The 13982-nt window shown below is 41.6% G+C and overlaps 1 protein-coding gene across 2 annotated transcripts in view; it reads right to left on the bottom strand.

The window, feature by feature from the left end:
- CAMKMT (calmodulin-lysine N-methyltransferase) overlaps positions 1-13982 on the bottom strand; it is a 245004-nt gene that overhangs the window by 219073 nt on the left and 11949 nt on the right. For both annotated transcript variants that reach the window (XM_083605524.1, XM_083605525.1), the window contains exon 3: positions 6723-6787. In XM_083605524.1, the coding sequence (XP_083461650.1) occupies positions 6723-6787 (65 nt within the window). The remainder of the gene's footprint in view (positions 1-6722; positions 6788-13982) is intronic.

Here is a 13982-nt window from a genome sequence, read left to right as displayed (position 1 = left end):
GCCAGCATGACTAAGCCGCTTCTGGCAAGACCAGAGCAGCACACGGAAACACCGTTTACCTTCCCGCCGGAGCGGTACCTATTTCTCTACTTGCACTGGCATGCTTTCGAACTGCTAGGTTCAAACGGGAATTCACCCCGTCACAGGGAATCAAACCGCCGACCTTCTGATCAGCAAGCCCAAGAGGCTCAGTGGTTTAGACCACAGTGCCACCCACGTCCCAATGCACTGTACATATTACATAGAATTATAAATTATGCTAAAATATAAAACAGAAGCAGAAGCATCCCACCACACACAGCCGTACATGCACACAACAATTTTCGTCATTGTGTGCAGCCTCAAATATTCTGGAAAATGACCATGTACCTATGGATCCTCTTGTTTGTTTTCTCAATTTTATGCCAGTTTTATTACCTGAAAGCAACACAGGGTATTACTGAATATACTTGTGGTTGCTTAACTGGTTTACGTTCATCACTGGATGCGTAAGGTGATAATTTTGAAAGAAGATCAGTGGGGGAAAGGTATTTGATACCTTTAATTTTTAAATATGACTCCATAACATAACTCCCCAAATGTATTTTGATTGTATTAATGAAATATGGAGCTCTATAGTTGTAAATATGAAGAACTCTCTGTTGTTTGGTCATGCCAGTTGGGGGGGGGGGAATAAACCCACAGAAAGGTCAGTATTCTTCATATTGTAAACATATTTTCTCACACAGATATGCATTTTACTTGAAGTGTCTGTCATAACTTCTGTAAATGTTGATACTTTTGTCATATTTATTTTTTAAAAGGGTATTTCCTATTTTTCCTGGAACCCTGGTCACATAAGAAAAAAATCTGTTCCTCTTGTTTCCCCCAACCTATCAGCACTTTCAACTGTATTAATCTTGCTAACAATTTTAATTCTGTACTTGCAAACATACAAACTAAATGTCCTGTCCTGAATAAACAAGAGGATTTCATTAGCTCTTGGGCCACTTGAACACCTGAGCCATTATCAGTTAGAACTACCTTGGGCACATTAACAGCACACTAATGGATTCTACTCTCTCAGAGGACAAGACACACACAGACACACACACACACACACTTTATTTACTACAAAAAGCCGCTGGTAATTTGCATATATTAATTCATTTAAGCATGTGCACATTTCAAATTACCCTTTGTTTAGTACTGAAGCTGGGTTTAAAATATATATGTATGAGGAAGCACAGCTGGGAAACACAATGGCAAGGCTAGCTTAAAACTATACAGGTGGCAAGCCTACTAAGCTGCGCCCATCAAGCATGAAGATCATCATAAACAATTCTTTCACATGTATTTGATAGGCACGGTACTGGCAGAAACCAACCACATATGTACCAAATTCACCAAACATAAGTATTAGTGGAAGGTCGGAACTCCATCATTTAGTCCTATCTCACAGAAAGATGGGTCTGCCATACTGTTTAGACACACCATCACCAGCAGAAATGTTGGCTAGGATCCCTAAACGCACCCAGCTGCTGCAAATTCTCTCCACCAGCTTGCAAGAACATCAAGAGAATAAAAACATTCAAAACCTTCTTCCTCAAGCTATCAGTATTTCAATAGGAATTTTATTAATAAGCCAGTGTTGTTTTACAAGTGGTTTATGAATGAGTAACAATATCTATAGACAACCATCACAAAATACAATTATAACCTAACAAAACATGGGACTCTAGCAATTACCCTCTTAAGACAATAGCAGTTGACATCTGTTACCTCTAAGCTGTTTATACAGAGCCCTAATATAACCTTTTAAAAATCCATATATATTTTAGCAGAGAATGTATGTGCATGCATAGATGCTAACATGTACATACTTACACTGAGTTTTTCTTCCTGACTTGTAAAGAGCTAGATCACAAGGATAGATCACAGATAGCTTTTAAGTAGGGCAGTAAGAAAACTGAACTGATTACTAACTCCCAAACTCTTTTTTTAAAAAAAAAGAATTCTCTGCTCACTACTTTATTTTCCAGCATGCTTTTGTAAAGGGGAAAGCTCAAAAGAACATTTTTACAATTCATACCAAAATTCCAAGGTGCAGGGTTTCACAGGTTTACTGTGAATCAGGATTCAGGAATTACAGGCAATCAGTAAGAATTAGTTCAATTTAATTTTCTATCACGGGTGCACATGTGCACACAGACACACATCAAGCAACTACTGATGAATGTTAACACACATTACTTAAATGAAGTTTATTCATGTTTAATATAATGCTGCCAGCTAGTGGCAACATCTTATTTTGAACTAATGTCTACTTTATGCTGGGTGCATTTCTACCATTCTGCTTTGGGAGTTGGAGTGGGGATAGGATGCAGGAAAGAAAAACGTTTTGGCGTAGTAAAGCCACACTAAAATGACTAAGATGTACCGTAGTTAAGGAACACAGTATTTGCAAATAGATTGACTTGTACTTTGGAATGGGAGGGGGGACATGTGCATCTACAGCGTTAGTAAGACAAGGGGTTGTATTCAACCCCACCATTCTGCTTGTGCAACAGAGTTCCACTTGTGCAACAGAACTTCCCTCTCCTCCTCCCCAAGCACCCTCATAATATGCTCTAGAGAGTGGGGTTCCCCCTGGAGCAGACTTTTGGGTGGTGCAGGGAAAAGAGAAGCAGGCTAAGACCTATTGTACAAGCAGAATACATTGGATGCTACCTGTTAAGTTGTGGGTGAACATATCAGACAGCGATTCTCCAAACAGCTCTTGTTTATTCACAGGTCAGAACAGAACTGAACTGAAGGGTTCAGCCAGCCTGCTTATATAGAGCTCCAGTACAACGTATCTGTAACAACTTTCTGCAACTCTCCAATCACTGAATGTCACTTTCGATCCCTTATTTGCATATGTGGACCTGAGTGAAAACTATCTACAGTATCCCCTGCTGGCCCAGGGTGAGAACTTCAGTACATAACACTACCCAGTAATATTATTGCTTTTCTCAAGATATAAACTGCAGGGCAAGGATCCAAAGAATCTCATGCGTGTATCTGAACACCTATCTAATCCCTGTGCAACAGTTCAGCTTTTACAGCCTGACTCTTACAAGGACTCTCTAAATGCAAACCCCAGTCAGGGTGGTGGGAGAAGAAGAGTGATTTGATTATTAGTCTGGCCACCACTCTAGGGGGAAAAAATTAAATATTAAAAGAGGCAATATAAAAGCATTTCCAAAAATATCAGTCAGAAACTGCCATAAAAATAATATTCTGTGTTCGAATAATACATGTTCAATAATCATAAGGTTTGCCATTTTAATCCATGGTGTTCTCAGCCCCTGATGTTGTTTTGTTCTCTAGCTTCACACTCTGCTGACATCAGCAATCACACACACACCTTGGGTTCCCTCCCTCAGTCCTGGTATTAGTCCCTTGGCAACATGTAAATCCCATGGAACTCCTTTCTCCTGTAAATTTGTGAATTACTTCTCCTACCTGGCAGTACTTCAAGAACACATTTTCTAAGCGCTCTTTGGACTGACTTCATAATAAAGCCTGAGGCACTCAAAAAGGATGAAAGCTTCAAAGTTGAGACTGAATTGCCCTGAACATTTTCCCTACACAATTACCTATCCTTTAGATTTTGTTGTTCTTATTGTTGTTCCGAGGTCAAAAGTTAGTTTGTGAAATTGACATTTTTCTGCTTCTGAAATGTCAGTGTGCGATGAAGTGTAATCTCAGGTTCCTAAGAAACAAAGGGGAGGAGTTTTTGTGTGTTTTTTAGGGGAATCAGGTGTATTTAAGAACAGTTTCATATTACTGCCTATGAAAGTCAATGTTAGCTTTTTTTTACTTTATGATCAACCTATAGAAATATATTTTTATTTTTATATGGGTTGTTTGGTGTTTGTAAACAGAAAAAAGATTATGTAAGTTAAGCACTACTTTGGTATAAGAAATTTTATTCTTCAAAATGGTATCTTTACTTCTTTTCATATCCAGATATCATGTTCATTTCCAGTGTCACTACATGTCAGCATTATCTAAGGCTATGCCAAAGGTCTGGCAACTAAAGGGACCATCATTCTAACCAGATCAAGGGCTCAGAAAGCAGTTTAGGTCATCCATGCCATTATATCCCAGAGATGTGGCACATTTTGCTTTCCCCACCATCAAAATCTGAGGGCTGTATTCAACTAAATCCCATTCAGAGTAGACTCAATGAAGTTAATGAACCTAAATTAGTCATCTCCATTAACTTCAGTGGGTCGACTCTGAGTATCACTATCAATGAATGCCACCCTAAGCCACTCACTTGCAGTGATCACAATCTGAAAATCCTGGGTAAACTCAGATTTACAAGGAACAAAAGGCAGGATCTGTATTATGTGAAGCATGAATGTTAAAGAAGAATGGTTTCATGCTACTGCCCAGGGAAGAAAATGTTAGCTTTGTCTTTACTTTGAGAGGGTGCAGAGGGTCACCAGCAATAAAAAAACTGGTTCAAGAGCACAAAGAATGCTTTTTTGTGATGGTACTCACAGAGTACTCACACAGCACCAACACCTATTTTCATTTTACTGCCCATGGCAGCCGTTTTGTGCTGGCATCCATGGCACTTTTATCAATATTTGTGTACCAGCACCTCATTTGTTTTAACCAACAAAAGCACTGGGAAGGGCATACTGATGCCTAAGTTGCATACTCAAAGCCAAGAAATCTCAATGCCTATTAAAATATCTTTAAAAGTTCAGCAGGTGGGGGAGAGGGCAGAGAATGAGCCAGGAAAGAAGGCAAGAGAGAAAGAATTATGGGCTGGACAATCTGTAGCAGCAAAGAGAAGCAAACCAACAAGGAGGTATGGGGATTGATTATGAGCAGTCCAAAGCTATGGCAATTAAATGTGCCATGCACTGAAATCCATGGGCTTGGGAGACATTCCAGCTCTTCATAGGACTGGGTTGTGATATATTTTACAACCTGTTCCCATAGCCAACAATATTAAAAAAAGCAAATTCCAGAGTAAGTGAAATGCTGCAGATTATTTACAAGTACAGGAGTCCTTGCTTGGAAGCAAGGTAGGCCTGGCAAGGAACAGTCAGATATTCAGTGTACCCCCATTTGTTGCTTATGTGAATAGGCTTTTCGTTCTAGTGAATTAGAGGTTATAAGCAGGGCCGGTGTACTTGCAACCCAATATCAGCTGTCACTTTCACATCAGTGTCAATGCCATAGTAAAACCACCACAAGGCAGTCAACACAGTTAGAGAGAAAAGCCATGAACATCTAAGTCTATTTCTGCCCTAATTGATGCTACAAAACATTTCCTGAAGGAAACAAAAGGACAAATGGTCTTTCAACTTGAAGGATGAATTGCTGACAGTTGTCTAGATAGAAGAAAGTGCTTCTGTTGCTAACTAGCAGGTAAGAGGTTTTTTACTCTTTCTAAAATGTATTATCCACATAGCAACAGATTCATAACTGTTGCTGTACAGTGGCATACCAACCCTGAGAAGGGAAGAGTTTGCCCCTTCACACCTCACCTTGGGAGAGACTCGAATTGGTCTGTCTTGGGGGACAGCTCACCCAGGCAGGGCTGCCCAATCAGGAGCCAATCTTCTGTCTTCCAAGGTGTGGGGGCAATCATGTAACATGATTAGGAAGGAGACGTGAAATTAAGCCAAGCCTAATTAAACATCAGTGGCCTAAAGCACTAAGCCTTGGGCTTTCCAATCAGAAGGTCGGCGGTTCGAATCCCTGCGACGGGGTGAGCTCCCGTTGTTCTGTCCCAGCTCCTGCCAACCTAGCAGTTCAAAAGCACGTCAAAGTGCAAGTAAATAAATAGGTGGGAAGGTAAATGGTGTTTCCGTGCGCTGCTCTGGTTTTGCCAGAAGCGGCTTAGTGATGCTGGCCACATGACCTGGAAAAACTGTCTGCGGACAAACATTGGCTCCCTCAGCCAGTAAAGCAAGATGAGCACCGCAACCCCAGAGTTGTTCGCGACTGGACTTAACTGTCAGGGGTCCTTTAACTTTTTAATTAAACATCATAGATGATACCAACTCCTATTTTCTAGATATGAAATTATAATCAGGTTTAGGGCTTTGAATCATATATATTGCATGCAATGCTTTTTTTCTGGGGGTACGCATACCCCTAAACATTTTGTGAATCTTTGTACTTTTGTGCATTTACTGTATTTATTTTTCCCAATTTGAATGATAAAATGGTGATTTTCTTGAGTCAAAATGAGAGTACCCCTAAACATTTTTTTTAGGGGGGGAAAGCACTGATCACACGTCGCAGGAAGCTTACACAACAATCTGAAAGGCCACATGCCAATTTTCATGTATAAAGCCAGGATCACATCTGAGAACAGCTCAGAAACTCAGGGCAACTTCGGAAATATTCACTGATGTCTCATATTGCTGGTGGTGGTGGGGAAAGTGATTTGAGAAGACTACATAAATGCATGCACAGACATTCCTAGGGGCTGCAGCATAAAAAATGAACCTGAGTAACACAGAAGAGCATGTTATTATTTATACTGCAAAGCACTGTGGTACACCAGTGGCTAAGGGCATCGAATGGAGAATAGCCCACCTCTAATCAAACACATGACAAATATGGCACTGTGATGAGGACTGCAGGCAAATATGCTAGCATAAATGTTTTGCATCCAAGTGTAACTACATCATCGCCATCACTGTAAAGAAACATAAATTACTTACAAACATTTCCTGTGTTGTCAAAACTTGTCAGAACGTCTTCAACATTTAATAGTCCGCTGTTAAATCTAGGGGGAGAAATCATAATAATCAAACAAGCAGAATTATCCCTCAATGCTTGTTTTTTTAAAAAAATAAAAAATAAAATGGTAACATCGCAGGTTTTCACAGCCTACATCCTTCATCAACATCTTTTAAAATATCTCACCACTAGAGGGAGAAAAAGAAGACATTCAAAACCCTAATGTACTGTGTTAAAATTATCACACGTTAACAAGAAAAATTTGTGAAAATATGAAGTTTTTATTGTTCAAAATCAGGGGTCAGCAAGATTTATCTTGCCTGGGCCAGATCAGTCCCGCGGAGATCCCTCCATGGGCTGGATCACGTGTGCGCCCGCAATTTTTGGCATCTGCGCAGAAGCGATTTTTGGCGCCACAGAAGCAAGTCCCCACGCTGCGCTGCACTGTGCCAGTTTAGCGCAGCGCGCGAGCAGGCAACTCAATTCACGGGCGGCTTGTGGGCCGGTCAAACGACCACCGTGGAATGCTTCTGGCCCATGGGCCTTAGGTTGCTGATCCCTGTTCAAAATTATAAATTTATTTGTGAGCACACAGAGGAAGATATTGATTCCTAAGCTTGCAAAAACAAGCATGCACTTAATCAGTTACAAAGGGAACCTGCAACAAAATGCTGCAGCGTATCCCTGATGTGCTTGCATTAGGCAAAGCCTGTGGCTGAGGGCTAACTGCTCACTCAACAGTTAGTCCTCAGAGAGCGTAGAGACCTTCTGCTGTAAAGGAGTAGCACCCAATGGTGTCCTTGTGAAGGGGAACTAATCCTTTTTGACAAGATAAGGTTCTAGTTTTTTCAGGAGAGATGAAGAAGAAGAGTTTGGATTTGATATCCCGCTTTATCACTACCCGAAGGAGTCTCAAAGCGGCTAACATTCTCTTTTCCCTTCCTTCCTCCCTTCCTCCCCCACAACAAACACTCTGAGAGGTGAGTGGGGCTGAGAGACCTCGGAGAAGTGTGACTAGCCGAAGGTCACCCAGCAGCTGCATGTGGAGGAGTGGAGACGCGAACCCGGTTCCCCAGATTACGAGTCTACCGCTTTTAACCACTACACCACACTGCGTGTACACACAAGGTAGGCCCTATCACCCAGCTCTCCTGTCACTCATTGAGCCTTTCACCCCCTCGCTCTTGGCTCCCGCTTTCTCCATTCCTTGTAGCTTTCTGCTTCTTCTCCCTCTTGAGTTACCTTTTGTAACTCAACTCAAATAAAATCTAAGATTTCTCAATTGATTTCTATGGACAGCTTTCTCTTCCATCTATGATAAGGTTACCAGATTTTTTTCAAGGAATCCGGGGACACTTTTCAACTTCAATGGATTTTGTATGGGGACTGATTTGTAAATCCGGGGACTGTCCCTGGGAAACGGGGACGTCTGGTAACCTTAATCTATGAGGACGTTTAAAAGAGCTTCTCCATTTGAACCAAGAAATGGCATAATCAGATGGCTCATTTTGAGGTTTTAGATCTATGTCTCTTTCTTCAGTCTCTTCTCAGTTTTAGTTTCTTCTATGTCTCTTTTGTTCAGTTTCTCAGTAATGGAACTCTATGGTTAAATGCTGAATCCTGGTTTCTTCAGTCACTTTATTGAAATTAGGCGCAAAGGAACTCTGTGCACACAGTCCATGCATAGCCTGGCTTATTAAACCTTGATTTTTGGCTTAGTGTTGCATCTGAGCACAGCCTATGCCTGTTCTGGATTTGAAGAAAGATTCTGGACGTCCTAGGACACAAAATTCTTCCAACAGGCACTGGCAAAACAGAGAGACAAATTATCATGGCGGGATGCTGGCATTACATGATATAAATGCAAAAATCCACCAGAAAGACCCTCTGCAAGTGGCAAACGATGGCCAAAACTATGCACAGAGTGTTCTATGGATTAAAAGAATGTGCAGTGGAAAATGCTTTCATGTTAAAAAGGATGAAAGATTATAAAACAGAAAGTTCAAGAGTTGAAATGGAATTGGAAGCAACATTATTTTATGGTTTATCATCTTTCTTCACATGATGAAGGATCTTCACTTCCATTTCTTTGCAATATACATTTCTCCACACCAACATTGCCTAAAGGTGCTATTCATCAAAAAGGATATTTAGGGTCCTTTTGGGAAGGGTCGTGGCTCAGTGGTAAAATACAAGCTCAGCATGCAATAGGTCCAAAATTCTCCAGTATCTCCAAGCAGAGCTAGGAAAGTATACAGTTTGAAATCCTGTGATGATGAGGCCAGTTAGTACAGACGGACGTTATTGAGCTAAATGGACCAAAGGGCTGACTCAGTATGAAGCATCTTCCTGTGATCTTGTCCACAATTATACCAATATAACAGCTGATCCTATTTAAATCTCTTTATGAAATTCCAAAACACCTATCTCCACATTCTTTCTCATTTTGAAATACTCTTTCCCAAGGAATAGTCTTTCCGTTTTTTTAAAAAATCAGCTCAATGTCCTGTGCAGACCAAGACCTCTTGGAAGCAGTACCACTTAACCTCATTTACAGAAGATAAGATTGCCCTTATGGATTGAGAGGTGCAAGGGCTATTGCCTGTCTGTGCACCTGATTTATTGGTCTTAATCTTCCCTCTCTCTCCACCCCTTCTCTTTTAGTTCCTGAACTGACACCTCAATATTCCATATTACCTGTATGTTCAGGGGTCCCTGACAGACTGTTTGGAGGATTTATTATTTTCTTTTAACTTATGAACATATGGGTAGTTCAGTGTTCAGAGGATACAGAAACTGCTACCATATTTTCAGGTAAGCCCATTTTGTTTCCACAGCATTTTGCCGAGTTTGCTATTAGAAGTAAATTTCATTTGACTCTATGTTGTTCTTATATTCAACTAATAAAATATTCAAAAAAGAAAAACGGAAAAAGAAGTAAATTTCATTAAAAGATGTAAAAATGAGACGTGGCAATCCTGATACATTAGTATACTAAAATCTGTGGTGTTCCAAGGTGCAATCAAAGCAAGGGCCGATATATATCATAACAAAATATATATCTCAACTCCTTCTATAAAGATAGAAAGGTATTTCCAACAAAGCATTTATTCTTGCATCACCGAGAGATAGGGTGACATGAAATATGTGCCTCAGTCAATGAAAAACACATTCTTGACTTTTTACTTTTTTGCCACTCTCAGGACAAAATCAAGACTACACACTTAGCAATTCAACAGTCACCATAGAAACAATAGTTCTATACAAAGGAAGGATGTTCCAACCTTCATCTCTTTCAGAGACCTAGATGTCTGCTGATGAATTAGAAACCTGCACAACTCAACTCTTCCTGTGAATAGGGAACATAGCATTCAAGCTATGCAAGGTTATTTAATCCAAGCATGTCTTTCTGATGTTCAGGCCAAAAGACAGGCAAGGATTATTCTCAACGTATCTTAGGCTTTACAAACACAAAGACAGAAAAAAAATGCGTTAACCCTAAGCACACTGATTCAGTAATACATAAAGCATTTTCTGTCAAGGTTACAATCCTATTCACACTTTCTTCAAATAAGTTCCAGTGAATCAATAGGGCTTATTTCTGAGTAGACATATTGAGGATTGCATTTTAAAGTAATTTTAGAACAGGTATGTAAATAAACAATACACATACTTCACTTCATTTTTTTTAAAAAAAAAATCGATTTCTTTTTAGCAGAAAGAAAAACCCCTGGATTCCCGCTCCCATGGCTTCAGAATTTTTGGAAATCTGGCATCTCCACTACCAGTGCTGTAGGTCAATTATTCTATAACTCCAAGTACTTCATAGGAGTCCTAGCCAGCTATCCACACAACTTTATGACCTTTCAGTAGCCTTTTCTATGTGTAAATATGTTCCTTTAAAAACCAAGTAAGAGTCTTGTGGCTTTGTTGTTGTTGTTTAGTCGTGTCCGACTCTTCGTGACCCCATGGACCAGAGCACGCCAGGCACTCCTGTCTTCCACTGCCTCCTGCAGTTTGGTCAAACTCATGTTAATAGCTTCGACAACACTGTCCAACCATCTCGTCCTCTGTTGTCCCCTTCTCCTTGCGCCCTCCATCTTTCCCAACATCAGGGTCTTTTCCAGGGAGTCTTCTCTTCTCATGAGGTGGCCAAAGTATTGGAGCCTCAGCTTCAGGATCTGTCCTTCCAGTGAGCACTCAGGGCTGATTTCCTTCAGAATGGATAGGTTTGATCTTATTGCAGTCCATGGGACTCTCAAGAGTCTCCTCCAGCACCATAGCTAAAAAGCATCAATTATTTGGCGATCAGCCTTCTTTATGGTCCAGCTCTCACTTCCATACATCACTACTGGGATGGGAAAACCATAGCTTTAACTATACGGACCTATGTTGGCAAGGTGATGTCTCTGCTTTTTAAGATGCTGTCTAGAGAGAGTAATTGCAGAGTCCACCTTGGTTTTTCTTTTAGCTTCCCCTATATTACTGGTTATGTTTATTTGGATGGATTTGTTTTAATGTTTCACTGTTGCTCGTGTTTGGAATTGGTTATTATATTGTTTGCTGTACCCCACCTTGGCATCTGTATTGATGAAGTGCAGGTTAGAAAACCTTTTAATAACAATAAACTCCTTCTAAAACCTCTTCCATGGGCACTTGAGTTATCACAATTCTCCAGAGCCATCAAGGGAAGAGACTACCGCCATAAGTGCTGTGCTAATGTTTTTTCCACAATATTTTAATTCATGAGCAAACACAGGAGACTGGTCATAAGATAAGAGAAGGCCCTCTTATGGATTAGTAAGTGGTTAAAGAATAGGAAGAAGGAATGATAATACATTTCTCACAATGGAAGGGTATATCAATGTGGTCTTCCAAGGATCTGTATTGGAACTGTGAGACAGAACTGCAAGCGCCCTCCTTTGCTGAGTAGGGACCAGAAATAGCTCCAGTATCTCCAAATTGAAATTTGCTACCACTAGTCCTCCTGCCTCTAATCTCGGGGCAAGGCTGTTACCAAGGTTCTGAGTGTTTAATTTTAGTTATGGGGATGAGGAAACAATTAACCTCCCTGTCCCGCTCAAGGGCACTGGCAGATTGCTTGCCTCATTCAGATACCCACTGACGTGTGCACAAAGTGTGAAGCCAAACAATATGGGCATGTGAGGGGAGAAATATCCCTTTGAGTCTGGCAGAAGCACACTCAAGAACCCCAACAGCTGGTTTTAAAAGGTTTAAACAGGCAGGAAGAAAAAGGCATATTGGGGAGGGGGAAGGTTTAAGTCTATTAATCATAGTGAAGCTATTTACAAATAGGCTTCTGGTCCCCTTGCGGGCAGTGGCGGAGCTTCATGCTCCGGCACCGAGGGGCGGAGAGCAGGTGGGGGCATGGTGCACTGCCCGCAGGGGTGTGGCACCCACCGCAGGCGGGTGGGCAGCCGCAATGGCACCCCACCGGGATTGTGCTGCCGGGGGCGGTGCGCTCCCCCCGCACTCCTCTTCCTCCGCCAGTGCTTGCAGGTAATGTAGCAGTACTGTTAGTCGGAAGGAAGTTAAGGAACAATGAACAAATGTTGGCTATAGTCCTGCTGTGAATCTTACATATGGCTAAAGCTTGATAATTTTCAGAATTTGGAACTTCTTATGACCTTGAGTGTATTAGTGTTTATAGCTAACTGAACATCTACTTTGGACTTGGTCTCAGACCTGCACATTTCTCAGTTCTAATGTTCAAGTCAGACATTTGGAAGGTCATGACAACCAGCATACAATAAAAGATGCCACTTGCCTTGCAAAACTATCTTTAAGCCTAGTGCAGCAACTCCAGCTTGGTTCATAGCATATCTGAATACACAAGTTGATCCATGTTGATAGCCCTTGAACTGATACAGCTTGCCCTTTAGACTTTTTGCCATGAGCCACAGACAACCTTGTGAACTTTCTATAGTATTTAGCCTTGTCAAGATAATTCCTGACAGCCTTAAGATGCTCAATGGGCTCTTTGCGAAACAATCCTGGGACATGGGAAAACTCAAAGCTGCCTTTATCAAGTTTCTCTGTAAAATCTGCTTTATCCTAGGGAACGTTAGCATAAAGAAGAACCATGCTCCAAACCTGGGAGTTATTACCACAAGGAACAGTTCTTCACTCGTAAGTTGTAAGAAAGATAGAACGGAGTACAGTGGAGCCTCGGGTTATGTTGCCTCCGGCTTACGTCACCCTCAGCTTGAGACCGGCGCAAACCCAGAAGTACTGGAACAGGTTAAGGGTCCACAGTGTTTGCGCATGCGCAGAAGCACTAATATAATAATAATAATAATTTATTATTTATACCCCACCCATCTGGCTGGGCTTCCCCAGCCACTCTGGGCGGCTTCCAACAGAACACTAAAATACAATAACCTATTAAACATGAAAGCTTCCCTAAACAGGGCTGCCTTCAGATGTCTTCTAAAAGTTTGGTAGTTATTTTTCTCTTTGACATCTGGTGGTAGGCCGTTCCACAGGGCGGGTGCCACTACCAAGAAGGCCCTTTGCCTGGTTCCCTGTAACTTGGCATCTCGCAGCAAGGGAACCGCCAGAAGGCCCTTGGCGCTGGACCTCAGTATCCGGGCAGAACGATGGAGGTGGAGACGCTCCTTCAGAGATGCTAAATCACATGCACGCGTGCACAGACGCAACACTTTGGGTTGCGTCGTTTTTGGATTGTGACAGGGCCTCCGGGATGGATCCCCACCATAACCCGAGGTTCCACTGTAACGTTAAAAGTGTGCAGTATTAAAAACTAGCAACCGTGTACCCAGCGTTGCTCTGGTGGGGGAAGTGCACTTTTGAATCAGTTGCTAAAATTGGCAATTATGAAAGATTTGGTCTACCATCTTGATTCAAAATGGCATCCAACCATTCATAAACATAGACAAAGCAATCACTATTCAAAAAAGTGTGATGATCACTCCAGAGGCACCCAAATCAGCAGTTTGACATCACCACACCAATTAGACAATAGTATCTTCAGAGGCACCCAAACTGGAGCAGATTGGGATGGTTCAGTCTGCCATGTGGATTCAAAGTAGTGGTGGGTCCATTTACCACAATGCAGCAGCCATGGCAGCCAGATAAGCTACAGTAAAGGAGTAGGAGGCAGCAGGGCAGTGAAGGAGTAGGAGGCAGCAGGGCAGCTGGAGCCTGAACCACACTTAGGCAGGACACACTGCAGGCTATGATGTGAAAAGCAGGGATGG

The sequence above is a fragment of the Podarcis filfolensis genome, assembly GCF_964270895.1.
Source record: "Podarcis filfolensis genome assembly, chromosome: 3".
Taxonomy (NCBI): Eukaryota; Metazoa; Chordata; class Lepidosauria; order Squamata; family Lacertidae; genus Podarcis; species Podarcis filfolensis.
The sequence above is the reverse complement of the archived record's forward strand: the minus strand, read 5'-3'. Positions and strand labels throughout refer to the sequence as shown.